Source organism: Saccopteryx bilineata, chromosome 2 (genome assembly GCF_036850765.1).
Source record: "Saccopteryx bilineata isolate mSacBil1 chromosome 2, mSacBil1_pri_phased_curated, whole genome shotgun sequence".
NCBI lineage: Eukaryota > Metazoa > Chordata > Mammalia > Chiroptera > Emballonuridae > Saccopteryx > Saccopteryx bilineata.
Window position 1 is genome coordinate 375,869,382 of NC_089491.1, and position 27,625 is coordinate 375,897,006.

At 55.3% G+C, this 27,625-nt stretch overlaps 3 protein-coding genes and 1 long non-coding RNA gene across 8 annotated transcripts; 2 read left to right on the top strand and 2 right to left on the bottom strand.

Annotated features, from left to right (window-relative positions):
* Nucleotides 1-29: 29 nt before the first annotated feature.
* CISD3 (CDGSH iron sulfur domain 3) lies at nt 30-3,720 on the bottom strand. Of its 2 annotated transcripts, XM_066263792.1 has the most exons (4): nt 3,266-3,720; nt 2,911-2,946; nt 2,256-2,375; nt 30-441 (listed from the first exon to the last, which is right to left on the bottom strand). In XM_066263792.1, the coding sequence occupies exons 1-4, from the start codon at nt 3,608-3,610 to the stop codon at nt 262-264; spliced, it is 681 nt and encodes a 226-aa protein (XP_066119889.1). In that variant the 5' UTR covers nt 3,611-3,720; the 3' UTR covers nt 30-261. The 2 variants fall into 2 exon arrangements, with proteins under 2 accessions (XP_066119889.1, XP_066119890.1); XM_066263793.1 differs by lacking the exon at nt 2,256-2,375.
* On the top strand, nt 3,590-6,444 carry LOC136327043 (uncharacterized). Its single transcript, XR_010729549.1, has 2 exons — nt 3,590-3,726; nt 5,938-6,444. It is a non-coding gene; the product is annotated as an uncharacterized lncRNA (long non-coding RNA).
* Nucleotides 6,059-26,130, bottom strand: MLLT6 (MLLT6, PHD finger containing). 3 transcript variants are annotated; one of them, XM_066263788.1, is made up of 20 exons: nt 25,974-26,130; nt 24,694-24,773; nt 24,178-24,232; nt 23,829-23,938; nt 22,897-23,000; nt 22,541-22,634; nt 19,935-20,102; nt 19,153-19,251; nt 16,380-16,593; nt 15,364-15,978; nt 14,728-14,909; nt 14,390-14,498; nt 13,137-13,203; nt 12,779-12,924; nt 12,105-12,302; nt 11,927-12,015; nt 10,459-10,808; nt 9,943-10,033; nt 8,597-8,953; nt 6,059-7,997 (listed from the first exon to the last, which is right to left on the bottom strand). In XM_066263788.1, the coding sequence occupies exons 1-20, from the start codon at nt 26,080-26,082 to the stop codon at nt 7,956-7,958; spliced, it is 3,279 nt and encodes a 1,092-aa protein (XP_066119885.1). In that variant the 5' UTR covers nt 26,083-26,130; the 3' UTR covers nt 6,059-7,955. The 3 variants fall into 3 exon arrangements, with proteins under 3 accessions (XP_066119885.1, XP_066119888.1, XP_066119884.1); XM_066263791.1 differs by having other exon boundaries at nt 16,458-16,593; nt 19,935-20,105; XM_066263787.1 differs by having other exon boundaries at nt 19,935-20,105.
* LOC136327042 (uncharacterized) lies at nt 24,780-26,809 on the top strand. 2 transcript variants are annotated; one of them, XR_010729548.1, is made up of 2 exons: nt 24,780-25,664; nt 26,687-26,769. XR_010729548.1 is itself a non-coding variant. In XM_066263794.1 (2 exons), the coding sequence occupies exons 1-2, from the start codon at nt 26,320-26,322 to the stop codon at nt 26,704-26,706; spliced, it is 291 nt and encodes a 96-aa protein (XP_066119891.1). In that variant the 5' UTR covers nt 26,165-26,319; the 3' UTR covers nt 26,707-26,809. The 2 variants fall into 2 exon arrangements, 1 of the variants encoding a protein (XP_066119891.1); XM_066263794.1 differs by lacking the exon at nt 24,780-25,664 and adding an exon at nt 26,165-26,590 and having other exon boundaries at nt 26,687-26,809.
* The last annotated feature ends 816 nt before the right edge of the window (nt 26,810-27,625 follow it).

Below are 27,625 nucleotides of genomic sequence, written 5' to 3' on the forward strand. Positions count from 1 at the left end.
CCTCACACCAAGGACCACAAGAATACCACTCAGGATGGGCAGACGTGTTTAATGTCATCCCCACCAGCAGGTGTTAAACCAGGGACCTGTTCCTGGTTGCTCCAGATTGAAGACTTCAGGTTATGGGGAACAAGTCCTTTACAAGCCAACTGCGGGTACTGGGGTCTCCAGATGATCCCTTTTGGGAGTGTGGCACTCACTTTCCTTTCCCACGAAGAGGTGCCTGTCAGAGAGGCCTGGAACTGGGCAGCAGCCATCTGCTCAGAGTGGGGAGCCCACTTCTGCCTTTTGCACCCTCTCACTCCTGTGCGTGCCATCGCAGTACGGGGGCTTCTGGGTGGCCTTGCAGGTACATAAGGCCACTCTTCGGGTCTCCTGGGCTTTGAACTTGAGTGGGGAGAGGCCAGTGTGTTGGAAGAAGTGGGAACCGTCACAGAAAGGCTGGTGAGGAAAAGAGAAGTTAAGAGACCTGGCCCCACCCAATGGGGCTGGGCAGGTCTGGGAGGAGTTGTGCACAGTGGTTAGGGCTCAGGCTCCTGGGTGACACTAGTTTACCTCTCTGTGATGCGAGGGTAGTTAAGAGTCAAGCTGTCCCGAGGAAATCACCATTTATTATGCACTTTACATACAGAGAGTCATGACAGCATTAGCCTCTAGGGCACGAAGACAATTTTCAAGGTGAGATGGGGCCTTAGGTATCAGCAGTTTACACTGATAGGTTTTCATGTTTTGTGTTTTTGTTTTTTGTTTGATAACATTCATTTCTTCCCCATATTCCTGGGCCAAAACTGGGTTGGAGGGAGCATGCGTGCATCACAGAGCCCCAGGAAACAACTGGGCATATTATAGGGAGTAGAGGTTACAGGGAGGAGGGGGATGTCCCATAGCAAGTGACCTGGCAGCCTGGTGCCAGCATACATGCCCCGTCGAGCCCAGGAGGTGCTCAAGCAGAGACTGGGTAACAGGGAACCAAGGCCCGCAGAGGTGCTATGACTGGCTATTAGTAGGCCTCTTGACCTTAGGGTCAGGGTGGGGTAGGAAGAGAGATGAGGGCAATATACCAATAAAAAGAGCCTCTGGGCCTCAGGGGCATGAGGCAGGGAGGCCTCTGCCGCCACTCTAGCTGGCATTCCCTGAGGCTGCTGCACCCGCAGGAGAACCTACCCAAAGTCAGACCTGGCAAAGCCGTGCTGCTGCCAGCAGCCACACTGCTTGGAGGGGAACAGCTCCGAGCTCAGCTCAGGGAACGGGGCCCTGGCGGCTCCTAGGGAGCAGGCTGCTGCTGGATGAAAGGCTCCTGGGGCAGAAGGGAGAGTGAGGGGAGCAGGCAGCCAGGCGGAGAAGACAGCTGCCTGCAGCAGGCAACCGGGAAAGCCACATACACCGAAAGGGATGGATTTCAGGAGAGGATACTGGGAAGGGGCACTTGGGGGCAGCGGGGCTGAGCAGAGTCTTCCCAATGTTGGGGTCCCAGGGCTGGGATGGCCCAGATGCTTCTTAGGAGAAAGGGGAGAGGAAGAGAGAGCCAGGCAGGCCTCTCGCTTAGAGTAGGAGCCTGGAACAAGCCACTCAAGCCACTGAGGAGGGAGCACTAGTAGCAAAGCTCAGAACCCAGGGCTCCACCCTCCTGGCTGTGTGACTGGGTTCCTCTCTTTCAGGGCTCATCTCAAAGGAAGGATGCAGCAAACAGAGCTCAAGGCTATGGGTGGCACCAACCTGATAGTATTTTTCTTTCTTTTTTAAAAAAATATTTATCTTTCACTCCTTTAGTCCTTTAACTTTTTTTTTTTTTAAAAGCTTTATTTATTCATTTTAGAGAGGAGAGAGAGAGAGAAGGGAGGAGCAGGAAGCTTCAACTCCCATATGTGCCTTGACCAGGCAAGCCCAGGGTTTTGAACCGGGGACCTCAGCATTTCAGTTCGATGCTTTATCCATTTCGCCACCACAGGTCAGGCTAGTCCTTTAACTTTTTTTAAAAGATTTTATTTATTGATTTTAGAGAGAGAGAGAAAGGCGTGGGGAAAGGGGTGGAGAGAAGTGGGAAGCATCAACACATAGGTAGTCTCATCTCAAATTGCTTTGGCCAGACAGGGTTTCTAACCAGTAACCTCAGCATTCCAGGTTGAGGTTCTATCCACTGCACCACCACAGGTCAAGTGAGTCTTTTTTTCTTGAGAGGGAGCTCCCAGAAAAGACACCCTATTTTTCCCAACCAGGATGTCAGAAGTCAATGGGAGGGGACAGGGATCTCTCACCTGATTCTTGCTGCAGCCACACACACACCACCTGTAGGTTTTCCCTGCCACTAGCTCCACCTTGACGGGTGTTTTCAGGGCCACCACAGGCTTGGCTGGGGTTTTGGGGAACCATTTGGCCTGTGGCGGGGAAGATGAGGGGCTTGGGGTCAGCCTGGGGCCTGGAAGCACTTTCCTGTCTATGGCCTTGTCCGAATTCCCACTGGCCCTAGCTTGTGGCAAGCTTCCTCTGCAGGAGGCTGATCTGATAACACCCAGCAAGGATATTCCCCCCAGGACACAAGAAGCTCCAGATAGGGAAGGATTTCAAGGCCACGCAGGTTTGAGGGCCCAGCTGCCTTCTCTGCAAACCCTGGCCCCACCCAGGTGCTAGGGTGGGGAAGGCCAGGATCCTGCCAGCCTAAGCAGGCCAACTGCACCTGGGGCTTGGTTTATCAGGCACCGCTGTACCCAGCCCAGAAGCCTGGCTCCCTGCCCTATGCCCTCTGGTCCAGCCTGCCTCTCCTGAGCCATTGGAAGGTGGCTACAGGCAAGGCATTCACAGGCTGGAGTCCCGGAAGCAGAGCCAACCCTCGGTTCTGTTGTCTGGACTCTACCTATGGGCTCTCTGGACCTGGGAAACTTGGGCAGAGAGAAAGGGAAACGGGGTTCTTACCAGCCAGGAAGAGATGTCACGGCTCTGGTTCAGCTTCTGCAAGGCACGAAGTCATCACCAGGCGGTGGTTTGGGATCAGAAACATTAAGTCAGTGGAAAGAAGAGAACTTCCAGAGGGAAGTCATCTGGGACGGAAGGGACAACTGCTTATGAGCGCAGGAGAAAATGGGATCACAAGAGGGAAGGGGGGCCGCTGGGGAGGTGCTGGCACGCAGCAGGCGCTAGGGAGGTCTGAAAAACACTAGGCGACAAAGGGAATGGAGGGGGACGCTCAGCCGAGGGGCAGGCGGGACGGAGCTTGGGAGAGCCGTTGGGCGAGGAGAGAAAGGGGCCGCGCCGCGCCGCGGATGCTCACCCAGGCCACTGGTCGCAGGAGCGCGCTCACTCGGTCCATGCTGACCCCGCCGCCACGCCACGCCACGCCACGCCACGCCGCGCCGGCTCCGCCCCGCGCCCCGGTCACCTTCTCGCTTACCCCCGCCTCCCGGCGGGCCGGCCAGCCCCGCCTCGGCCCGGAAGACGCCGGGAGTTCCGTGCAGATGGGGACCGAAGACCTGAGCGGTCCGGTCCGGCCCCAACCGCGGGAAGCCAAGCCGAGTGCCAGTCTGGCAGCCTCCCCGGGCCCCTTGGACCGTGTGGACTGGGCTCTGCGGGCGCCGCCTTCGGTACCCGCAAGTCTGCGGAGTGAGCCGCAGAGCATCGCCTTGTCTACCTACCTGCTCTCCCTGCCCCCACCCCACCCCACCGGGGCCCCGCGCGTGAGCAGGGACCCTCCTGGGAGCCGTTTTCTCCTGCAGAGTCTAAGACACTGTTTCTGTAAGTGCAGGGCGGGTACATCTAATCACCTAGGGACCTTCTTTCTCAAGATTCCCGTCAGCCCGGCCGATATATACATCACATCCTTGGTGGTGGTGGCGGCGGTTGGGCGGGGGCGGGACACGACACAGGTATCTGAGCGTTGGATATGCAGCCTGGGTATTTTGTGCATTTTGCCGAACTACTATTCTGAGCGCTCTTATTTTTTATTTTTAAAGATTTAATTTATTCAATTTTCAGAGAGGAGAGAGAGAGAGAAAGGGGAGGAGCAGGAAGCATGAACTCCCGTATGTGCCTTGACCAGGCAAGCCCAGGGTATCGAACAGTCGACGCTTTATCCCATTGCGCCACTACAGGTCAGGCCTGAGCACTTTTAGAAACGTAATAGACCATCTCCCCACTTCCCCCAAGGCTCCACAATTGGCGGGCCACCTCCCTTTCCCTTCAGTAACGCCAGACAAAGCAGGGTCTCTGGATTTTTTTTTTTTTTTTTTTTGCAAAACATTCTTTTATTAAAAGAACAAGTGCTGTTTACGAACTGCCCTTCGTACAAATAACATCCGTTATACAAAGATACAAGATCCGGGTTATGCACAATTCCAGGCTTGCAGGTGGTAGGGAGGGCATTGTCTTTTGGGCTGAGGATATAAAGGAGGTTTTAGAAAGAATGAAAAGAGCCCTGGGCTAGCAAACCATGGCTTCCCCTCCCTGCTCCCCGAGGAAGAGTCTGCTACATTGAGACAGGCTGGGATGGGAAGGGGGTGGGGTGAACCAGGGTTTGGGTCTCCAGTCCTGCCACCTAAGTCCCAGGTTGGGCTGGAGGAAGTGAACAACGGGCAATGAAGGCACCCCTCAGCCCCCAACTTGTCAGTAGATCAAGTCAGAGCGGCCAGGAGCTAGACACCTGTAATCTGAGTGCTGTGACTAGGAGGCACCAGGGTGCCACCTCCCTCCACATTCCCAACTGAGGTGACTTGAATCCCTCCAGACACCTCTCCCCAAGAAACTAAATTGGAATAAAGGAGAACTGGGAGTAAGCTGCCTAACCCGAACTCCAGCCTACCACACACCAAGGAAGATGCAGGAAGCTAGCAGGGGAAGCCTGTGCCTGTGAAATCCTGTCTGCATTTCCAGTTTGGGAGCGGACCTGCGATTACCCTTTCTCAGAACTGGCCTCTGGCTCTGGCTCCCCTCACTTGCTAGGCCCTTTCTAGGAGTACTTTCCTAGAACTCAGAACTGGAATGGCAGGGTGCTCTCATCAGCCTCAAGGTAAGGACACCTGGAGGCAGCAGACCCAGGAGCCTGAGGGGAAAAAAACTCACAAAGGAAAAACTTTCTAAAAGCAACCTTTAAAGTGTCATTGTCTATGGAGAGGATCCATCAGCTCTGAGCTAAGACAGTGCTACACAGATACCCTCGCACCGTGGCACAGCCCTGCACTCATACCACATGTCACACACACAAGGACAGTCAGCCAGTGAAGGGAGAGTGCAGAGCACCAGGCCACCAGGGTCCTAAGGGCTGCTCCTGGCTCTGCCTGAACCCCTGCCCCTCCTTAGGCTTGAAGGTATCACCTTTGAAGCGAGGAGCTGGCTCAAATGACCCCTAAAAACAGGTCCCTTCCAGCTCTGACATTCATGTACCAGTTGTGACCTCAAGGCCACAGTCACTGTGCATGCACACCCCACTCACATCTCCAAGCTGAGGGTGATGGTACACGAAGTTGCACTCACGCATTTTCAGACTCCACTTCCGCTCTGAAAACCACATCCTTCCCCTCCCCTAGTCAGAGCAATCTACAAATCTGTAGCCCTTCCCACTGCCCACCCAAATTCATCCTGGAAAAAGGGTTTGAGTCTGGGAGAAGAGGATTAGGTCGGTATAGCTATCTCCCCACATTGGGACCCTGCTCCTTCCTGAAGATCTCCAGATGTTTATTATAAAGCTCCCTAAAAGATGAAAATGTACTACCTCTCTCCTGCCTACCCCCAAATTCGAAGGACAGCACGGATCCATGCCCAGCCTAGGTCCCATATTCAAGTCCAACCTGACTCCCTGCTGCTGCACCTGGCCAGCCTGGGGAAAGCTGGAAAACAAGAGGCTCTTGGAGATGAGAACCCCAGACTCTGCAGTGCTGGAGGGAGGAGGCCTTGGTTCCAGTGCACTAAATCATTTGGACCTCTCTCTCTCTCTCTCTCTCTCTGCCACAGCAGCCTTGGGTGGATTTACTTCCCTGCCATCCAGAACAGAAGTTGACTTCAGCTCTAAATCTGTCGGCCTCGGACAAGGGCGTGGTTGTGAACGAACAACTCTTCTAAGAATCTCTGATGGTTATTTTTCTTTTCAGTGATTGGGGGAGGGGCAGGGAGTTAGCTTAATAGGTGAAGATTAATAAAATGCTGAGTTCTATCATTTCTTTCTAACTGATATTTAGCATTAATAAAAAGTGAGTATTTCTGAGGTCATCACAACGGTCTCCCCCCTCCCACCAAGCCCTTGCAAGTGCCTAAGAAATTGCCTCTGAAGGAGTCCCACCCACCCCCCTCCATTATCAGCTCCCTAACATCTTACAAAGTCTTATCAACAGTAATAATATTATTTTCAGTATCAGAAAAAAACCAGTTGAGCAGCACAGGCAAAAATATATCTGCACTACGTTTCTGTCATTGCCAAAAATATACACATCTTCTTTTCTTTATTAAAAAAAAAAAAAACAACCAACAACAAAAACCCAAACAGAAACACACACACAAAAAAAATCCACACATGCAAAGAAACTGACGAGACATGAGCATCAGGGAAGGCTGGAAATGCCTTCTCTTGGCTCCAACCCCAGTGCAACTGAAACACAGACACAGGCTTCAACCTTGCCCCTCTTCTGGCTGTCCCACTGGCCCCTAGGCCTTTGCCACCAAAGACTATGGGCAGGCAGGGGCTCTTTAAGGTGAGAATTTAAGCGTTGCCCACTATACCCCAGGGGAAATAGCTGGTGGGTGAAGGGACAGTTGTTAGGTCAGCTTAAGTCTCCCCTGGTTGGTATGGGGGTAGGGTGCGGGAAGTGGGTTGGCTAATTCTGGGAGGGGGGACTTCACTAAAGGAAGTGGCACTTTACCCTCCCTTGCCCTGTCCCCCAATCCCTGGGGCTCCCCTTGTGCCAGGGAAGCAGGACCAACTATCAGTGGGGGAGGGAGCTCTGAGAGGGCACCAAGACCGTGTTGGGTCTGGGGAAGGGAGGGCAGGATATTACCCTGATTCAAAGCCCTCTGCCCCCAGTTACTCTCCAATATTGGAGTACTGTTCTGGTTTTTGTTAACCATTCATGCCCCAGAAAGGGACCAAAGTTGGTGAGGTGGGGAGGGTGCACACAAGAGCTGGGAGCCCTCCCCCTCGGAGCACTGCTCCTATCCCTGCCCTCAGCTGCCCCAGGTCCAGGGGGAGACACACGTGTACACACACACACACACACACACACACACACACACACACACGCTCTCTGAGTCAGGCAACTAGCTCCATCTCCCCACCCTCGGCACTCCTAAATCCAATAGTGCAAAAAGGGGCTGGACACCCAGGGGGCTGGGCCTCCCCCCATCCTCTCCCAACCCATCACTGGGCTCCTCCCCGAGTTGGGGAGGCTTGGGCTGAGTATGAGGCCATCCTGTCCCTTCCTTAACCCCCTAGTCTGTGGGCTTTTACAAGCTCAGCTTGTGACCCTTGCTGGGGGACAGGGGAAGGGAACTGGTGAGAAACAGTCCAAGGGATCCCTCCTGCCATCTGCCCAAGTTGGGAAGAAAATGCAGGTACAGTAGGGCCACCCCTTCTTCCATAACAGATTTCTGCGCAGGGGCAGGCCCAGGGCCTTGTCCCCCACTTGTTCCTACTCAAGTGCTGATCCATTTTATGTGGTGGGTCCAACCAACCCCCCACTTACGCCATGGCCCACACTGCTCTCTGGGGGACCTCCACATATTTGCTGAGGGTAGCGGCTCCTGGGTGGTCGTGGAGGCGGTCCTTCCTCTGAGCCCCTCACAAAGGGTCTGTGCAGAGGGGGAAGGGGGACAGATGGAAGGAGCTCCCCTCTCAGTCTCAGTCCTCAGCACCAGGGGTGCCCCACACTCCCCAGGTCTCGGCACGTGCTCTGGGCCGGGCCTCTCCAGTGTCTGGGCACAGGTGCTGCTCCAGCCTAGGACCCCCTCCACTTTGGGGGTCGGGAGGGGTGTGGGTAGATTTAACCTTTTTCCTGGTTGGCTGAGGCTCCTTTGTCAGCAGTCTGGAAAGAGAGGAAGGGAGGCTGGGGGTTTGGGAGGGGTCTAGTCCTAACACCTAGTTGAGAACAACCCCTTGGGTCAAGAAAGCTTTTTGTAGGATGCAGTGAGGGAGCCCAGCTGAAGGTCCTGGCCTGGGCTCTCACGGGTACCAAAATTAAGTGTGTGTGTGGAGGGGGGGGTTGCCCTGCACTATGGTGCCTAGCTAAGTGGGCATGCACCAGCCAAAGCCACACCGTGTGCTGTCTGTATGCCCTCAGGGGAAGGAGGGAGGGCCTTCTGGAAATGGCCCACCCAAAGCATCATCTTTTCTAATTTGTCTACTCAGAGAGGAAATGGCCTTTTCTAATTGGTCTTCCCAGAGGAACTGTTTCCTAATTGGTCGCCCTACTATTAGACCATGCTCAGAGTGCATCTTTCTTGGCTCTGCAGGAGGAGGGTCCCATATGCTAGCAGAGGCCCTGGGGTCTGGAGCAGGGTACCTTGCTGAGCTAGGGGATACTTCCTTCCTTCTTCTGACGATGCATCAGATGCTGTACCTTCTGATGCTCGACCTCTGCCCATCCCGGAGAAGGAAGACAGGATAGCCCCAGACCCGACTCACCCCTCCTTTGGAGCCGCTGCCACTGCCGTCGGCCCCTGACAAGCTGAGGAAGGGGTTGGTCTGAGCAGTCAGGACTGGAGGGCCGCCCGCTGCTGCTACTGCTGCGGCTGCAGCTGCTGCAGCCATGAGACTTGTGTTGTTGCTGAGAGAGGGAGCCACCAGGGCTCCAGCAGGCAGCAAGGGTGGGGCAGATGCTGTGGGCAGCAGGCCAGGAGTGCCCGCGGACAGCAGCGGGGCGGAGCTTCCTGCCAGCAGGCTGGCCATGGGCAGCTGGGAGCCCCCAGCCATCTGCAGCCGCTGCAGCTCCCGCTTCTGCTGGATCTGCTGGATCATCTGGTAGACAACGGTCTGGTGTTCCTGCAAGTGGGCCGACTGCTCATTGCCTGTGGTCCCTGAGGCCAGCTGCCCTGCTTGGCTCAGGCCCTATCCCATCACAGTGGAGGAAGGAGTCAAGATTCTCTTGTCTCTAACTCCCCACTCTGGGACTCAAGTCTCCCTATCCAGACAAGAACGTGGTAGCACATTATCAAGTGGGCAACACTGGCCAAGCACAGGGTGTTTAACATCCCGGCCCCACCCTGCTCAGTGAGTCAGTTCCTCAGTTGCTATGACAACAACAAATGCTCCCAGAGGCGGTAAGACCCTAAGCTGCAAAACACTATAAACTAGGTTAATAGTTTTTAACTCTCCATCTTTTTATTTTTTTCATTTAAGATTCATTTATTTTTGCTTTGAGTAGGCAAAGAATGTTCAAGGTTTCTGAAAACCAAAATAATATTATTGAGGTTTATCTTAGGAAATCTTGCTCCTACCTGTTTCCATTGAGCCCTTACAGATCAGCTGAATTGGTTTCTAGTGTCTCTAATGATTCTTATGTAAAAATGATATTTTTATATATTTTCAGTTTCCTCCTTTTTGAAAGGCACAACTCCTATTCTCCAAAGTAATCTTAGCAGAGCCCAACACACAAGACAGACAGACCCGAAAGGGGCTGCTCTGGTTGAGGGGTGTCTGTCACCTGCTCAGCCACCTCTCCATACAGACTCTGAAGTTACCCCCCACAAAGATCCTTGGGGCTGGAATTGGAACTGCCAGTAACTGAGGCCTTGCCACCCTCTAGCCCCCCTCGAGGATGTGATCAGGGCCATACGGCATTCCTGCCCCAATGCCTCGCGGGCCCTGAGAGCAATCCCTACCCCCTTTGTCCCACAGGGGATGCTCCAGTTCCACGGGTACAATGCTAGCCTGGCCGGAGGCTGCCCTCCTCCGCAGGCTGGCCCAAGCCCTCTGACAGGTGCCCTTCTGGCAGAGCTGGGCGGGGGCGGCCTGGGAAGGGAGGACGTTACCGGGGTCAGCTGTGGGGAGGCAAGCAGTTGCTGGAGCTGTTGGAGCTGCTGTTCCTGTTGCTGCAGGAGATGTCTCTGCTGTTCCGTTAGGCTGAGGCAGGGGGACAACACACAGACCATGAGAAGGGACAGGGAGACACTCCCCGCCCCCCAGGTTCCCAGACTCCCTCAGACCCAGCTGGGGAGAGGCGGTGATGTGCAACTTTAGAAGACTAAAGAGAAACAGACTGGGCTCAGAGAGTACAGTGGGAGATAAGTTAGATGGAAGAACTTTCCCATAAGGAAAACCTAGACTGGGGTACAAGAAATAAATAGACGGTTCTATCCTAGAGAGTTGCCATCCTGAGGACACTCATATCTAACATCTGGGGAGTGCCTGGGGCTGAGAGGTGACTAGACTCTATATTCTGTAAAATCGGAGGTGGTTCTTCCTTTCGGGGAACTCTGGGCGTTTGGGGAGAGTCCCTCCCAGAGCCAGCCTCCCCATTCCCTCCCCTGGGCTGAGCTCTCCCTCACCTGTTGAGACAGCCTGGCAGCTGCAGTGTGGGGGCCCCACCAGCCTGGCTCAAGCCTGCAGGGTTGGGGGCAGCAGCCCCATTCAACCCCCCCAGGAGCCCATTGAGGGGCAGGGCCCCACTGCCCGCCAGCCCCCCCAGCAACCCCTCAGCCATGGGTATAGCCCCCAGCCCTGCTGCCCCTGGTGCCCGGCCTAGCCCGTTCTGTGGCTGAGGCGGGAGTGGGGCGGGGGCCCCGGGCAGGGCCAGGGGGAGAGTAGCAGGGCTCTGCTGAAGCAGGGGCAGCGGCGGGGGCGTGCTGTGGAAGGACAGCGACGAGCTGCTGCGGCTGGGGCAGCCTGAGTGCGGGTCCTGGGGAGGGAGGGGGAAGGGGCGGGTCAGAGGGGCCGGGGGCCAGCAAGACCTTTCTGGCCCCCAGCCCAGCACCCACCAACATTCTCATAGAGCACAGCCACCCCCACTTCACCCCCAGGTAGAGCCGTCCAGGAGGAAGAAGCAAGGCTCAAGGAATAAGGCTAAGAATCCTAAGCGTCTTCACAAATCATGTTTACAGGTCAGTTCCTGGGACCCATCACCCCTTGCCATCATTGTTTAATACTAAACGTCAGCAATGGTAGTGAGCATCTAGTAAAACAGACCCATGGTCCATGCTTGACCTGCACAATCTCATCATTCCCATTTTATAGGTGAACCACTGAGACAGGCTAAGTAACTGTGCAGACAAGCCAGAGTGACAGGCTCAGGTTCAAACCCTATGTCCACAGTTCAATGGCTTGGGTGGGTCTCTGCTTCAGTTTACTCTCATAACATAGAGGTAACAGTAGTACCTATTCCATAATGAAGACTAAACAATGCTTTAAAAGTCGCAGCACGGGACACGACAAAGGACAGATGTACTATTAATATCAGTTATTATGATGATTATTATTGCCCATCACACAGTTAGTAAGTGGCAGAGAGAACAAGAAACTAGTTTGCTTGATTTTAAAGAATTACTACAACTTAACAGTAGTCACTGCTACTCCATCTACCACCAATTACACAGGAATTCTTTTGTGTGAATCACTGTAATAAACCTTTCACAAACCCTTCCCACAGAAGTCTTCCCTAATCATTTATATCTATAGAAGAATCCCACCCCCATTCTTTCTTACAGCCCTCATATTATTTTCATCTTAATACTTTTCCCCCGTTTGTAATTATTGATTGTTTTTCTGGATTTAGCCTATCTTCAGGATCAGGACTGTATCCGTTTTGCTCACTGATTGCTTTGCCAGTACCTGGCACTAAGTAGACACTCCATAATTACTACCTTATCTAATGAAGGAATGAATAGATCAGTCAACTCATTGCTCAGCCAATCACTTCATTGCCCAGCCTCCAATAGCTGCAGGGTGGAGGTGGGACCAGGAGGCCCTAGCACCTCCCATCTCCTGCCCTTTACCAGCGCCCCTCCCCGTGGTGCCCACCTCCGAAGATGTGGACAGAGAGTTGTCCAGGCCGAGACTGTTCTTCCCGGGGGGGCTCTTGCTGGTGCTCAAGGAATCGCTGCTACCGACTGAGGGAGGGAAGTCAAGAATGAAGTCGGGGCTAGTTTCTACGGCCCGGCAGAGGCTCCCACTCCTGGGCTGGGTGGGCTTCCCTTACCTTGTGGAGGCAGGCCATAGGGCCCAGGGACAGGGCCATTGGCAGCAGGCAGGACGGCAGGCAGGGCGGGGAAGGGCACAGAGAGCTGCACGTTGAGAATCTGCAGCCTCTCCTTCTTGGCCGTCAGGCTCAGAATTTGCTCCTGAAGCCGCTGGTTTTCTTTCTGCAGAGCATGCAGCGCCTTCAGCATCTCCACGACTGCAGAGAGAGGAGAGTGCCTGAGACCTAATAGCCTGTAGAGGCGGGGCGGGGCCTGGGGGCGGGGTTTAGAGGGTGGGGCCTGGCGGAGGAAATCTAAATGAGACCTAGAAAAGAAGACGCGGCAAGCAAGGGGCTCAGGTGAGCATAAAGGCGGGACTTGGGGAGCCAGAGGTGTGAGGACCAGGGGCGGGGTCTGAGGCCCGGTTGCGGCCTTGTCATTGAAAGAGAAGGGGCAGGCAGGGGCAGGCGGAAGTTCGGGCTTAATTAAATATGGGCCAGAAGTCCCGTAAAGGCAAAGGCAGGGTGCAGAGGGTGCGGGGCCAGGCACAGTCCAGCAAGGGTTAAAGATTGGAAGGCCCTGGGGCAGGGCCAAGGGGCAGAACCTTAAAGACTTTTGGGGATTTAAGGGAGAAGGGTGACCGAGTATAGGGGTTCTAAGGTAGGTCTCCCAACCCTGAGCCACCCTTCCTCACTGTTGACACCGGCCTCGCCGTCGCCCTGTTTTTCCAGCAGCTGCTCCATGTTAGTCGTTCCGGGGGCCGTTGGGTCTAACTGGCCGCCCCCACAGGGCGCTGATGCCGTCTGATCGAAGAGTGCAGGGAGGCTGCTGATGGGGGACCTGGGGTCAGAAGGGAACACCGGGTTCAGGCATAACTCACGCCCCCACTCCAGTCTCCCTCTTCCTCCTTCCCCACCCCAGGGTTCCAGTCCTTCCCTTCTAGGCCCTACCCTCTCCAGGTGCCTGCTTCTCCACCCCCTCCTGCCCCCTCCTCCCGGAGGGGCCCTCCAGCCCCGCTCCCAGCCCCTCCCCCAAGCTGCCCCCTCCCTCACATGGAAGAGAGACTCTCCTGGGGGGAGGCCCCCCGACACCGGAAGCTGCAATCCTCCAGGTCTGGCTCTTGGAAGGATAAGGGAGCAGGGGTCAGAAGGGAATGGGTGCCAGTCGGCCTCCCGAGCCCCGCCTGGTAAATGGGTGTGGGATCTAAAATCTTGGCAAGACCCCGTTCCCCAGGATCTCCCGACCCCAGACTAGCAGTTCTAGCTCAGAAGGCGCTGGCAGCCCTGGAATGAAAAACCAGCCCCCTGGGAGGTAAAGCCTTGAATCTGGCTCTTTCCCTTTTCTCTAAGCAGATCCTGCTGCCTGGCTACTTTGAGATCCACCTTCCAATTTCTTTCCTGAAAGCTTAATGCTACAGAAATTTGGGGTCTAGACAGTCCTGGGCTGAACTTGGAACTGATACTGATACTTGCTTTGTGAACTTGGGCTTGAAATTAACCTTAGTGATTATGAGGATTAAAATAAGGTAATAAATGTAAAGTGTTAAGCTGCGTGCTGTAAGCCCTTAATAATTGTAGCTATTATGTTTTATAAGACTTTTTATATTCATAAATTCACAAATTAGATGGCAAAACCCTTGGCTAGGACACAGAATTCCAATTTGGGTGTGTGTGGGGGTCACCATATTCTGTTGCGTCTTTAATTCTGGAGTGGGATTTAGTCTCTTTAAGGTCTACCTGAACTGGTGGCTGGGAGGCAGGCCTCGACCCCAGCGGGCCAGGTGGTGTCTCTGAACCAATCAGCTTCCTGGGGCTAGGTAGACTCTCCAGGGAGAGGGTGGGGCGCTTCTGACCCACCCCTTTAACTCTTACATACCCGGAGAGCAGGTTTCCCAGCTAGTTTTTATATCTGTAACCGCTAATCCCAAGGATTCACTAAGAGGCCAGCGGCGGTAAGAGAACCGGGTTTGGAGTCAGAGGACCAGAATCTGAGTTCAGGCTATGCCTTTCCCTACTTGAACTTCCTTAAACATTAATCTCTCTGCCTTTCTCCTTCTGTGAACTGGAGCAGTAGTAATTCTTCCCTATCCTGCTCCAACTCCTTACCGGATTTTAATGTGAAAGAATACCCTAATTTGTTGTATGTGAACATTTTTTTTTTTTTGCAGGGTGGGCAACAGCCAGAGGGAGGGGGCAGCCAGAAAGCCCTCCCATCTTTTGTGTGTGTGTGTGGGTGACATGTGGGTAATGGGGGTGCCCCTGAAGTCTTTGGGAAGAAAGGGGAATGGGATCGGAGATTCACATACCTGTGTGGCTGCTCTCAGCTTGGGTAAGGAGGGGGTTAATGACACCCATGGGGGTTCCAAAGATGTGGGTAGAAGGGAGGCTAAAGGTAGAGCCAGCCAGAGAAAACACCTGAGGGAAAGGAGGTAGAGTCCAGCCTGGTGGTTATTCATGGATCTAGGGCACAACTGTGTTTACCGAGTGGAGGGGACCAGATGTGCTGGGGAGGAGAAAGGACCAGAGAGAGGGAGACGTCCTGGTGATCAAGCCCAATATTTCAAGTTCCCGTGGAGAGCTGGGGTCTTTGGCAGCCTGTCCCTCACCTGCCCAGGGATGAAGGAGCCCAGGAGTAAATCCTCACCTGAGTGGTGGAAATAGAAGCAGAAGAGGAGGGGAGGGTGCTGGTGAATGGGGAGCGGGTGAGCCGGGGCAAGGCAGAGGTCCCTGGTGGCCCCAGCAGGCTGGAAGAGAGGGGAGTACTGCAGACAGCCCGCAGCATTCCACCACCATGGGAGATGGGGTCCTTATTACTGGTGTAGATGCCTACAGGTACAAGAACACAGAGGGAAGCAGACAGTCACCACTCCGCCAAGCCCCTCCTGTCAGGTGGCCGAGGCAGCCTCTCACCTCACTGGTGAGAACACACACACAGTCTAACCATCTTCCTGCAAAGATGCCACTTCTTGCCTGGGTGATCTCTGCTTGGCATGACTACTTTTTAGACTGCCTGGCCTGGCACAGCCTGGGGAATTCCCAGCTTTTTTAATACCCCAATCAAAGCTTTTTATGTCCTCTTGACAACCTAATCTCTCCTACTACAACCATGCAGAAGACGGGTAAGGGGGAGAATCTTAGAAATGACTGCCACTTACATCCTTTATCTCTGTCCTTTGGAGTCATTTCTATCACATCTCCTTCCAGCTGTATGTTTATGCCCCTGCCCTGTTACTAGACTGGCTGAGCCCTCAGATGCCCTCCATTCCAAAGGGTCACTAACCTGCCCCTAGCAGGGGGGACTCCAGGCTCAGGCTGGGCAGGCTCCCGGAAGGCCCAAAGGTGCGGGAGACCAGACCACCCAGGCCAGAGCTGACCAGGGAACCTCCTGAGAAGGGTGAGGCAGCAGTGGCGGTAAAGCCAGCCAGCTGGGCACCAGGCAGGGAGGGAGCAGCTGAGGCCCCAGTGCCCTCTTCTGTCCGGCTGCCCTTGGGTCGGCCTGGCCCATGTCTGCTCCTCTTGCTGGCTTTGTGCTTCTTCTCCTTCAGGCTGGTCTCTGGGGTCTCTTCAGCAGGTGCAGGGGCAGCGCTCAGGGTGGGCATCCGCTTGTGGGAGCCTGCTGAGGTCCCAGACCCCGGGACGTGGGGAGACTTATAGTCCCCAGGGGATGGGGCCCGGGCCCGGCCTGAGCTGGAGGTGGTGGTGGAGAAGCGCATGATGGGCCCAAAGCCAGAGAAGACCACCTTCTGTTCAAAGAGGTCAGCCTTGGGCGGCTCAGGGGCTGAGGGAGAGGGGGGCGCTGAAGGTGTGAGGGCTGTGGGCTTGGAGTACTTGTCCTCCTCAGGCTGCTCCAACTTGGGGAAGGCAGAGAAGTCCGGGGAGCTCTGCAGGGATGACACTGCAGAGGGAAAGTGGAATTACAGCGGGACCCGGGTCCCTCCCTCCCTTCCTCCCTCCCAGTCCCAATGGGCACTAGTGGGAGGGGGTGCTCTGGCCAGAGGATGGGGAAACCTGGTGTCCTGTCCCAGCTCTGCCACTGTCTGTGTCTAAGATGAGTGACACCCGTTCCCCAAACTTCCCTGCTTATGACAAAGTGGGAGCAGAGGAGAGCCCCAGCTCAATAGGGTTGAGGGGTTTGGAGAAGTGTAACTTGGTGGGGATCCCCCATATTTAACCTGAATCAATTTAAGAAGCAAATGCGATGCAAACCAATATGCAAAGGCCCTTGCTAGGAAAGCTCAGGACCAAAGGTTGTCTGGTTCGCAGCCTCCTCCAGGAGGCTCACCTGCCCAGACTCACCTGCAGGCTGGAAGGGCCCCCCAGAGGAGGAAGAAGAGGAGGAGGAAGAGGAGGAGGCGGAGGTGAAACTGCTCACACCTTTCCCACTGCTCAGCTTCTTCCCCTTGTGACTCAGACTATGGCTGGAAGACTTTTTCCCCTTTGAGTCCCTGCTGCTCTCAGAGGTCTCCTGAGTGCTGGCCTCGTGGTGGGAGGAGGAAGCTGAGGAGGAGACCTGAAAGAGGGAGGGAGAGGAAGGCCTGAGACTAGCTGCCTGAGCCTGGGCTCACGGAGACTTGGGAGAGTGGAACAGGAGCACACAGGATGTGGGGCTCGACTAGGAGAATGCAGAATTAGCTGCAGGAAGGACTTCCAGGTAGGGAGATGGTGGTGGGAGCCCTGAGACCAGGGAGATGGGGAAGCAGCTGTGCAACTTCTGGAGGTGAGGGTAAGAGGAATCCCGGAAGCTGTCTGTCCTTCCCCTCAGGTAGGGGAGAGGAACACAGTTCCCGAGTCTGTACTGATAAACTCATCTGTTCATTCATTCACTTGAGAAATACTCAGGGGGCCCTGGCTGGATAGCTCAGTTGGTTAGTTTAGAACATCAACTCGGAGCACAGAGGCTGCTGGTTCCATCCCTGGTCAGGGCACAAAAAGGAACACATGTTCCTATCTGTAAAAAATCAATAGAACATTAAAAAAAAATCGAGGTGCCTCAGAGGGCTGGACTCGTGCTAGGAAGTGGTGCATCCTAGGGCCCTAAGTCACCATGGCTCCCTCTCTGCTCACCACAAGCTGCTGCCACCTGGCTGACCCCTATTCCCTATTCCCTGGCCACTCCATGCCCATCCTAGGCAACCTGAGCTTTCAGTGCTGAGCCCTGTGCCTGGAAAGCCTATTCTGACTCCTCCTGGAAAACTTCTCATCCTTCAAAATCCAGCTCAGAATTCCCCTGGACACGAAGCCACCCTGGACACGGGGCGGGGGGGGGGTATCCTCTTTATTTCCAGGGCACTGTGTACCCACGTTAGCCATGCCAACAGTTGCCACACTATACTGAAATATACTGTCACCGTATCTGGGGCCCCTAGTAATCTCTCTGAGGGTAAGAGGGCAGGGGCTGGAGGATGGGCTCTGGCAGGCTCTGGCGGGCTCTGCCCTTCACTGCTACGTTCAGGTAGCCGGTCTCTCAACCTCTCTGAGCTGCTGTATCCTTATGGGGCTAATTATGCCTATTTGGAGAGTTATGAGGAGCATAATGCCAGATACATAGTGTGGGGTCAATCATGACAATGATTCTGATGGCTGCAGCCGCTATTAATATACTGGGGACAGTGTCTGTGGTCTTTTAAGAGTCCAGGCCTTCAAGTCAGACTGCATGGGTTCAAATCTTGACTCCACTACTTACTAGATGTGCACTTTGAGGCAAATAAGTTACTTAACCCCTCTGTACCTGTGTCTTCATTTATTAAATGGGGTTAATAAAATACCTACTTCATTGGACTATTTTGAGAATTAAATGAGCTAACCCCTACACACCCCTTAGATCACCCCTGTTCTAGAAGAGAGGCTGGCATGTGGCCATATTACTGCCAGGGACAGCGCTTTTCCTCCTGCTGGAGACCAGGTAAATGTTTGCTAAACCAACAAATGCCAGAGGGAGAATGGACGGGGAAATGAGAGCCACCCTGTGCTGCCCTCCCTGGGGGCGGCCCTTGTCTCCTCTTCCTCTTTGTTCTTTTTAACAGCTGGAGTTCTGAAGGGTGCCAGATGTGGTTCTGAGAGCAAGGGAGGAGAGGGGTTGGGGGCGGGGTAGCTGCAATGCTTGGGTGGGTGGAGGGGGATGGGCAGAATGCTCCATGTCCAAGGGAATAGCCAGGCACTGGGGAACTCCCAGATCTCTGGCCCTCTCTTTCCACCTGTCTGCAGGCCCTGAGGGAAGGTCAGAGGGCAGAGATGACAAGATTTTCCAGGTGAGTCCAGGGAAGCAGGGCAGGGAGACTGTTACTGGGACAGTTGCCATAGCAACATCCCCGCCCCTCCCAGAAACCTGATACCTGAGCCTTCAGCTAAGATGCCCAGGGCTCTGCCAACCTCCTTAGGTAGTGGAGGTGAATGGGGCAATAATGGCAACAGGAGGAAGCAGTTTCTCCAGGCCCCTGTTCACCTTTCCTGGGGAGGGCAGGCTGGAAGGAGGGGCAGAGGGGGCTGCTCTGGCTTGGATTAGCAACTCCCTGGCCTCAGTAGGGCCTGCTATTTGCTTATCCAGATGTTGCCCATTTCTAAAGACAGGACTGACATACCATGCCCCTCCTGGGATGAGTGTCAGGGGCCTGCCAAGGGCTACACTCTCAGCCCATCCAACATGCAGAGAGTAGGATTTTGCTTAGGTCACCAGCTATGGGCATCTTCCTGTCATGGGGGAGAAGTGAATGGGGAGGGGGGAGAGGGTCCTCTTTACCTATCTCTGGGGAATGGGCCCCAGAACTTGGAGAACTGACCTGAATACTGTACCTGCAGACAAGAGCCCAGTGCTGAGGCCCTGTGTCTGGACAGAGGCAGATGTGAACATCTGGCAGCCAGCAGGCAGGGCGGCACCCCCTCCCCACCCCTGCTCTCCTGGTTGGTAAGTGATTGGTAGGGCTGAGGAGTAGAGGAGTTGAGGTGGGAGCAGAGGCATGTTAACCTGAAGCTGTAGGGGGTGCCCAGGTCCCTGGCCCACCCTGATCCCTCACGCGCTCTGCCCCCACCCCACACAGCCATGGCAATCCCTCCTGGGTGTGGGCAGCTATACCTTGTCAGCAGTAGGGGCCACAGTTGGGGTAAGGATGCTGGGGGGTGACTCAGGCCGCTTCTTGTGCTTCTGTTTAAGGCGTTCCTTGTCCTTTCGACTCTGGAAAAGGACAGGTGACCAGATCCTGGTGTTGGGGGGCATTTAAGGTGAAGATGACATGTGCACGTGGGGAGTGGACCCCTCTCAGAGATGGGCCTCATGGACATCGTCTCCCCCTACGAGAGACTGGGGGCTCTGGCTGGATAGGAGTGGCTCCGGCAGGTTCCTCCGAGAGCCAACAGGTCCTCATCCTCTCTGCCTGCTAAAAACAGCCCATCCCATCGTCATGCCAGTGACACACAGGACCACACATGTGAGCGCACACTTGCGATGCTGTCCACTGGGGCCGAGCAGCTGCGCAGAGGGATGGGAGCCAGGCACACTAACACGAGGCACCAGGGGATGCAGGCATGCACACTTACACACCAGGCTGACAAAAGGTTAGACTGTGGAGATGCCTGCAAACGTGCAGGGCCATGTGCTGGGTGCTTTGGGGACACTGTGACGGCAAGGGGAGGACACTGGAGGAACCACACAAACACAAAGGCCCCAGGGAAGCCAGGCCCTCACCTCACCCTCTGCGTTCCTTACATGTCACTTCCTCAGCCCCCTCCCAGGCCTCCACAGCCCAGGAGGAAGAAGAGGGCAGGCCCCACGGCCTTGGGGGCACCTTGTGGTGGCTTCTTGAAAGAGGTGTGAATTTGTGAGTATGGGTAAGACAGGTAGAGGGGGAAGACGTTTACCTTCTTCTGTCCCCTCTCATGGTGGGAAGGGTGCTTCTCCGGTTGGGCAGACGGCGAGGCAGAGCGGCTTCTCCGGCCCGTGATGAAGCCACCGCCTCCCCCTGTGCCGCTGCCTCCCCCTCCACCGCCTCCTGCTCCTCCGCCTCCCCCACCGGTGTGCCGGGAGGTCTTCTGGGGAGAGAAGTGAGAAGAGTTGCCAAACTCTCCTCTCCTTAGCTTAGAAAAAGGTTCCTGAAGGTCAAGTGATCCTGGGGGCCAGTCCCCATGTCCTGCCCACCAAGAGGGCCTTGCGGCCTCAGCAATGCTCTGCTCAACAGAAGGGCCTTCCCTAGAGCTTCCCCAGCTCGTCCAGTGTGCAAACTTGACAGCCGAGGCCCAGAAGAGACAAGGGTGTTTTGGCCGCAACGCAAGGCACAGCAGAGGTAGGACTGGGTCACAGGTCCTTGCTCTCCACCTACCTCTTTCTAGCGCCATCTTGGCCCACCTCAGGCAGCCTGAGCCAGGACCCACCTCTGCCTCCTTTCCTGGGGTGGAGGATGTGTGGGAGACCCTTGTCGGGGACCCTGCTCCTCTGCGCTCCACATCCCATCCTTCCCTCCAGACACACTGCCCCACCCATCAGCCCTTCACCCTCGTTCCTGATCTCCCCCTCCACCAAACACAGTGGTCCCTTCTGTCACAAAGGACTGCTGCCCTGAATGGGGGAGGTACGCATCCACAGCGAAAACCCAAATGATCCTCACGCCGCCTCTCCGCCCAGCCAGGGCCTGCCCCTTCCTTCCCTTCACTGCTAATAGACTCCCCGCTGCCCAGTCTCATGGCTCTATCTGTCCCAGACTTACAGCTGCTCCCTCTAAGGTCACCCACTACCTTGCAATTGCTAAACCCAAGGACTAATTTCAGACCTCATCTGACCCAATTGCTCCCTTGGGCACTGCTCTTACCATGCCAAACTTTTTTTTTTTAATTTCTTGATTTCAGAGAGAGAAGGAGAGAGAGGGAGGGGGCAAAGACAGAAAGAGAGACAGCAATATCAGTCTCTTCCTGTTATGTGCCCTAACCCAGGATTGAACCCCACAACCTTTACATATCGGAAGGACACTCTAATCAGCCGAGCTATCCAGCCAGGGTACCATGCCAAACTCTTCAAACTCTCCCATTCATAGTTTCCTTCACACCTTAACCCACCTGGGGATTCTAGCCCCAGCATTTATATACCTGGGACTGGCACTATCACCCTGCCCTGGGGGCAGGGGTGTCTGACAGCTACCAAAGCTAAACATTCCCACTTGGCACCTTCTATAAACCAAACCAAGTTCCCTACCTTGTTCTAAGTCCTTATCAAACCCTAACACGAAGGTGGCCATATAACTTATGATCCAGAATAGGACACAGCTGAAAATGAAAGCGGGGAACTATTAGTAAGTACACCAGGGCAACAGACACAAACTGGGACTGTTTGGGGTAGACCAAGACAGGTGTGAACACTACACGAGCCTGGTGCACTCCTGTTCACAGCACCCCAGGTGCCCAAGCCCCCTTCACCCAGGATTCAGAGCCTGATCCTCTATGCCCCCCTCAGCTCCTCTTCCTCAGCCACCCCCACACATAGGCAAGTCTACCTAGAAATGCTCTGGAGTCCGGCCTCATTCCTCCATCCCCCCTGCTGCAGCTGTCCCCTAGCCGCTGCCCTCAGCCTTTGGATCCAGCTTTCCAGTGCCTGCCAGGGTAATCTTCCCTAAAAAACAAATCTGATCGTGTTACCCTCCCGCTTACAAGCAGCCTTACAAGCCTCTGGCCTGGGGGTGAAGTCCAAGCTGCAATCCCAGTCAGGCCACAGCCTACCTCTGCACGACACCTCATGGCTCTTGGAACCCGCAGGTCTTCCCACAAATACGGGAGAATACCCCTTCCCCAGCCTCTCCTTGGCTCCTTGAAGCCAGGGACAGAAGGAAGCACAGGCCATGCCTGAGCTTTTCTGCTTCGTCCCCACCGAACACCCTGTTCTGCTGCTCACCAACTTCTCTCTCCCCTCTCAGGACTTGGCCATGCCTGTCCCTCTGTCTGGGTTCCTTTCTCTCTTTGCTTGGCAGCCTACGGAGCTTTCAGATCAGACTGCCCGTTCTGAATCCCACACACACTGTAAGATAAGTTGTATCACCTTGCTGGATCTTAGTTTAATCATCCTTAAAATGGGAAAATACAGTACATCTAGTTCTCAGGGCGGTTGGGAGGATCATACAAAATAACACAAGTAAGGAACCTAGTCCAGACGCCAGAAAGAGTCAACGCCCCTCCACCACGACATGGTGGCTCTTATTATTCCCACCTCTATCAGCTTCTGTGCGGCCTCTTTCTTGAAGCCGGCCAGACGACAGGCAGGGTCTGAGCTCTGTCTTCTGGAACAGGCTGCTCAGTTTAACTAGGCTTCACACCCTCCAGGCTATACTTCAGCTTACTCTTCATTCAGTGAAGAGCTCCTCAAGGCAGAGATGGGGTTTCTCCTATCTCTGTCTTCTCAGCACCAGGCACCAGCCTGGCCCAGAGCCCATAACCTTTAAACCATGGCTGACTGACCCATCTATGCCCTGGCAGATGAGACTCACCATCTTGCTGAAGTGGTATTTGCAGTAGCCGCAGTACTTGACATTGTCAACCTCTAGCACTTCTTCCTCGCACAGCAGGCCTGCCATTTGGGCACTAATCAAGAGAGATCAGCCTGAGAAGGGTGTGGCCACAAACCAGACCAGCCTCCTCCCTTCTACCCGCCTCTCTTGGAACCCCACTTGGGCAAAGCCAAAGCCATCCAAGAAAAGTACTGTCATGATCACCAAAGGGACAGCAGCTAGGATGAGCCTGTCCAGTGGCCATCTATGGCAAACCTTGGAGAGAGTTGGTACCACTGGCCTGGGATCCCCGAGAACCCTGGAGCGGGAGGCTTGGGGGCAGGCAGGGGTCTCACCAGGTGACATGAAAAGCTTGTCGACATCCATGGCGATTACAGGTCATGCAGGCTCCCGAGGCTGCCTTGCTCTCCCGGCCCTGCTCCTCGCAGATGTAACATGTCTGCAGGACACCGCACAATCATCCCCTCCTCCCTTCCACCTCAGATACCCCTCAATTCCACCCTCTCCCCATTGGCCTAGGTTAGTGCTATCCATTAGAACGGTCTGTGATGATGCTATAGAAATGTTCTGTACTGCACTAATAAAGTGACCACGAACCACATGAGCTATTGAGCACTTGAAATGTGGCAAGGAGTTGAACTTTAAAGTTAATTTTAATTAATTTACATAGCCACGTGTGGCTGACAGCTACTATAATGGATAGCTCCGTCCTGTGTCTGCCTTGCTCACTGGTGAGCTTATTCTCAGAGAACCTGGAATCCCACTCCCCACAAGGCTGGCTCCTCATCCTCCAGGTCTCAGCTTAACTGTCTCTTTCCTTCACCACTTTATTTAAAGGAAGCCCCACACAAGGTATTCTTTCAGTACCTTGTTTTCTTGACAGCATTTAACATAAACTGCATCTACTTTATTTGCCTATTTAATTATATTTAGTCTTCCCACACAAGAGTGTGAATTCCATGGGGTAGAGTTGATCAATACTGAACACTGAGTGCCTGGTGGTACCTTGCTCTGGGTTTGACACACAGTAGGTACTCAGTAAAATGTGTTCAGTGCATGAACTAATGAACTGCTTACTAAGGTCTACCCTCTGGCAGTACTTGAATTCCAGAGCCTGACTGTATCTGTCAGTGGAAGGTGCCTACTCACTTCCTGAGTTCCCTGAAAGTGTCTGTTGGATAGAATCAAGTTACACTGGATGAAAAGAGAGGTGGAGGGACCCAGCTAGGGAGGGGACTAGTAGGAGGGCATGGCAGGGACCGCTGACCTTGTTGAAACGATCATGAGGCACATACTGCAGCACGATGGGCTCCATGGTGAGTACGTTGGCAAACTGCACCTCAGGGATGTACAGGGCACACACCACGTGGGCCCAACCTGGGGCAGTGTAGGGCAGGCCTCAGCTGCTATGACAAGCCTGAGACCCTGACCCCTCACAGCCCCACACTGCAGACAGTCCCCTCCTCCATGGCCTTCCCATCAGATCCCCGTGCAGAGCCGGGGAAAGGAAAATCAGCACACCCCCCGCCACACACACACTCCTGCCTTCCCAGACCCTGCTCAGGGGGCCTTGCTGACCTCAGCAGATGAGCCCTGGAGCTCAGGGCCCGCCTCACCTCCATTGTCAGTCCTCTTCAATGCCCCGTCTTTGTGTGGGCACAGCTCACACCTCTGCCAATGCAAGGGGGCACAGGGATTGAGGGGGCCTTTCCAAAAGGGAGTGGGGATCTGCTGACCTGCCCTCCCCAATACATTCAAGAGGCCCCAGGAGGAAATGATAGCTGTCTGTGGGGGAATGAGTTGGGGTATAGAGGAAACAGTACTGGCCACAAGCTGGTAATTGTTGAAGACAGGTGACAGGAACATGAGGTTCCTAATAGTATTTATTCCCTTTACTTTCGTACAGGTTTGAAATTTTCCATGATAAAAAGTTCAAACAAACAAGCAAACAAAAATAAAGAGCCCCTTGCCTGAGGTGGGGCAGAGTGAGATGGGGTTGGTGATAGGTGTGCAGGAAACAGGAAGTCCTGTGTGACAGTCCCACCCTAGTCTCAAGCTCAGAGTCCCCTAGCTTAACCAAGGGAGATGCTCAGGTGTATGGGTGAAAGGGGGGAGGGAAATCTCAAACTCACCACCCTGGCTGCTCGCTCCTGAGATTCACATTTCCGGCAGAACCAGGGTCCCGTGGGCACCTGGACGATGCCATAGCAAGCTAGGGGTGGGGGAGGATAGTCATGGAGCAAATCTGTCAGCAGTGGATTTTCCCAGAGTAACTGGGGAAGGGGGTGACGTTAAAGGACTAGAGCCAGTTCCAGCAGGGGGGGCTGCTCCCCCGTCTGGGAGTCACTCACTAGCTAGCAGGACCACAGAGAATGCCTACTAGCTGCGTAGGCCAGCCTTCAACCACACAGCCAAACACTCCAAGCAGGGGCAAGAAGTCTGAGTCCTTGACCTTAAACTCTAGAAGACCCTCCCCCATAATCTTTCAGGACCTGCAAAGCTTCTGCTGGAAATCATCCAGAATAGAGAAAAAGAGAGGGACATTACAATAGTCAAACACGTTTTTGTTGTTATTGGGGGGGGGGGGAATTTCTTAAAGGGCCAGTAATGGAAGAGGCAAAAGAGTTGGGGGTATAGGGACCTCATTTTCTGCCTATAGCTATAATAGAGGTCAAAAGTCAAGGCTGAAGGCAGGTGCAGTACAGGTAACCTATAGGAGAGTGGCGGGAAGAGCAGACAGCGACAGTATTAAGGGCTCTCCCAAGAAGGGGGGGGGGGTGGACAGCTGGCTGTGCCAGACAGGCGGGAGATGCCAGCCTGCGCCCTCGGCAAGATTCCTTAAGGAGTTAACTCCAGAACCATGTGCTGCTGGGGGAAACTCCACACCTCCCTCTTCTCGATTCCGGCCCCCTGCACAACCTCTCTCCTACTCGCAGCTCTTACCCGGAGGATCTTAGGAGTCCCCTCTCCCCTGGGACCCTTCTCCTCTCTTCCCAATACGCTCCTCCCAGTATCCGGAAGCGGGAGGGGGGATGACTCTCCCTTGACCTCTCCCTCCCAGAGCAGGGACCAAAATAACCAGCCAGGAGGGGACACCTCTAAGGTAAACATTCCCCTAACAGCCCCGACACTGGCGGTGCGGGGCGCGGAGAGTGCACTCATTGCCCCCTAGACTGTCTCCAAACTCCCTCAACTTGGGGTGGGGGCGCGGGACTGGAACAATAGGCAAGAAAACAATGCCTGACCCGGTCCTCCAGGACAGGGCGGGAGGAACCCCCCGACGCCTCCCTTCCTTTCAGGTGGGGTGGGGGAGGGGCGCCCGAGCCCCGGGAGGTCTCCGGAGGGCGCGGCCGAGGGCGCCCAGCGCGCGCCGCCCCCAGGGTCCCGCCGCCCCCCATGGGCCACCCCGTACCTTGGTGGACAGCCACGCTGCACGCGTGCCCATCACAGTAGACCAGCGGGTTTTCGGCCCAGCCCCTCTCGTCCGAACATACGCAGCAGCCTCCTACCATCTCCTTCATACTCCCATGAGCTCCCTCCGGGGCTGGGGCGGGGGGCCGGCCGGCGGGGGTCGGGGGTCAGGGGGGGAGGGAGGGAGCGGGGGGCCGCGCGCCTCCTCGCTCCCTCCTCCTCCTCCTCCTCCGCCGCCGCCGCCGCCGCTTCTTTTCTTTGCCTCCTTCCTCCTCCTCGGCGTCCTCCTCCTCCTCCTCCTCGCTCGCTTGGTCTGGCCGCCCCCCCCCCGCCGTGCTCTCGCCCTCATGCCCCGACGGGCCCCCCCGCCCCCCAACAATGAGACCCGCGCGCCGGACTCGCCCGCTCCGCGCCGCGCGCCCTGCTACCAGGGCCGACCAGCCGCCGCGCAGCCCGGGCCCGGCGGGGGAGGCGCCGAGTGGCACATCGCGGGCGCCCGCCCCGCGCCGCCCGCTCACGCGCCGCCCCCCCGGCCCCCCTGCCCGGCCGCGGCAGCCATGGCCGCGCGCCTCCGCTTGCTCGCTCCCGGCCCGCCTGCCGCCCGCCGCCCGCCGCCGGGTAAAGTCTTAGGTTCAGGGAACAAAGCCTGGCTTGGTAGGGAGCTTTTCGCTTGCTTGCTCCACACTAATTGTCCCTCGTTCTTTCTCTCTGTAGTTCTCAGTTGGTGCCCCTGAGTCCTCCCTCTGTCTGCCCTTGGGTCTCCGCCCCTGGTCCGATTCTCCAGCATCGTACACCCAGGTCTTAGTTTCTGCGGCTGTTCTTCAAACACAAGCAAACGGGAGTGGAGAGCAGGGGAAGGGGCGCGAGAAGAAGCAGGAACAACTTGGGTCACTTGCTCCTTGGTGGCTGGGAGCGGGGGGGGGGGGGGAGGCTTTTTGGATTTCGCTCGTGCGCACTTTCTTCGGAGACCATTCTGGAGAGTAGACACTCCATCCAACAAGCAGACATTTGTTCATTCAACAAGTATTTATTGAATGCTTACTGCGTGCAGCAGCTGGGTAGAGCTGCGAACAAAACAGGTATTGCTGCCCTCGGGGAGCTTCCGGTCCAGCTCCTGGAGACACACCCCCGCACGCACAGAGACTCATAACCCTTAGAGGCACACCAAGTCACCCTGACACACAAATTCACTCACAGTCTCATCCAGTCACACCACCTGCCCCACTCAGGGACATTCAAACTCCAGGTACAGCCCCACAGCGCGCTTAGAGACCCACGCGAGTTAGAGACCCACGCCTACGGAAGTAGTCGCAGACGAGTTACACTTGACCTCAAAGGCACGCAGACACACAACATAAACTTACACACAGGACCCCAAAGAATTAGAGCCCCTGAAATTGGATCTGGGAAGAAGTGCGGGGGTGTCAGCCCGAAGGCTTCACCCCCAAGACCGGTGTGAGCAAAGGAGATGAAATCTGACCCCCCACAAACTTCCCAAAGAGGGTGGACGCCTAAAGGGACCAAAGGTCACACTCCCTCATTGGAAGGTGCGGTGGCGGAGGAGAGAAGGCAGCTCTGGGGGTCTTCAGCGACACTTCAAAGACCTGTCGGCCAGGAACGCTTCCTGCGGGGGAAGGGCAGACAGAAAGTAGA

What these genes read in the sequence shown, in the direction of transcription:
- CISD3 (XM_066263792.1), bottom strand. Translation starts at nt 3,610, where the DNA reads ATGCTCTGCGGCTCACTCCGCAGACTTGCGGGTACCGAAGGCGGCGCC. An exon ending in TCCTGCGACCAGTGGCCTGG is followed by an intron (nt 2,947 to 3,265) that starts GTGAGCATCCGC and finishes CGTGCCTTGCAG; the next exon opens with AAGCTGAACCAGAGCCGTGA. An exon ending in GTGGCTGCAGCAAGAATCAG is followed by an intron (nt 442 to 2,255) that starts GTGAGAGATCCC and finishes TTTCCTCACCAG; the next exon opens with CCTTTCTGTGACGGTTCCCA.
- MLLT6 (XM_066263787.1), bottom strand. Translation starts at nt 26,082, where the DNA reads ATGAAGGAGATGGTAGGAGGCTGCTGCGTATGTTCGGACGAGAGGGGC. An exon ending in AGGAGCGAGCAGCCAGGGTG is followed by an intron (nt 24,233 to 24,693) that starts GTGAGTTTGAGA and finishes TTGCATTGGCAG; the next exon opens with AGGTGTGAGCTGTGCCCACA. An exon ending in TGGCCCCTACTGCTGACAAG is followed by an intron (nt 16,594 to 19,152) that starts GTATAGCTGCCC and finishes TCCCTCTTTCAG; the next exon opens with GTCTCCTCCTCAGCTTCCTC.
- LOC136327042 (XM_066263794.1), top strand. Translation starts at nt 26,320, where the DNA reads ATGCCCCGACGGGCCCCCCCGCCCCCCAACAATGAGACCCGCGCGCCG. An exon ending in CGCCCGCCGCCCGCCGCCGG is followed by an intron (nt 26,591 to 26,686) that starts GTAAAGTCTTAG and finishes TTCTCTCTGTAG; the next exon opens with TTCTCAGTTGGTGCCCCTGA.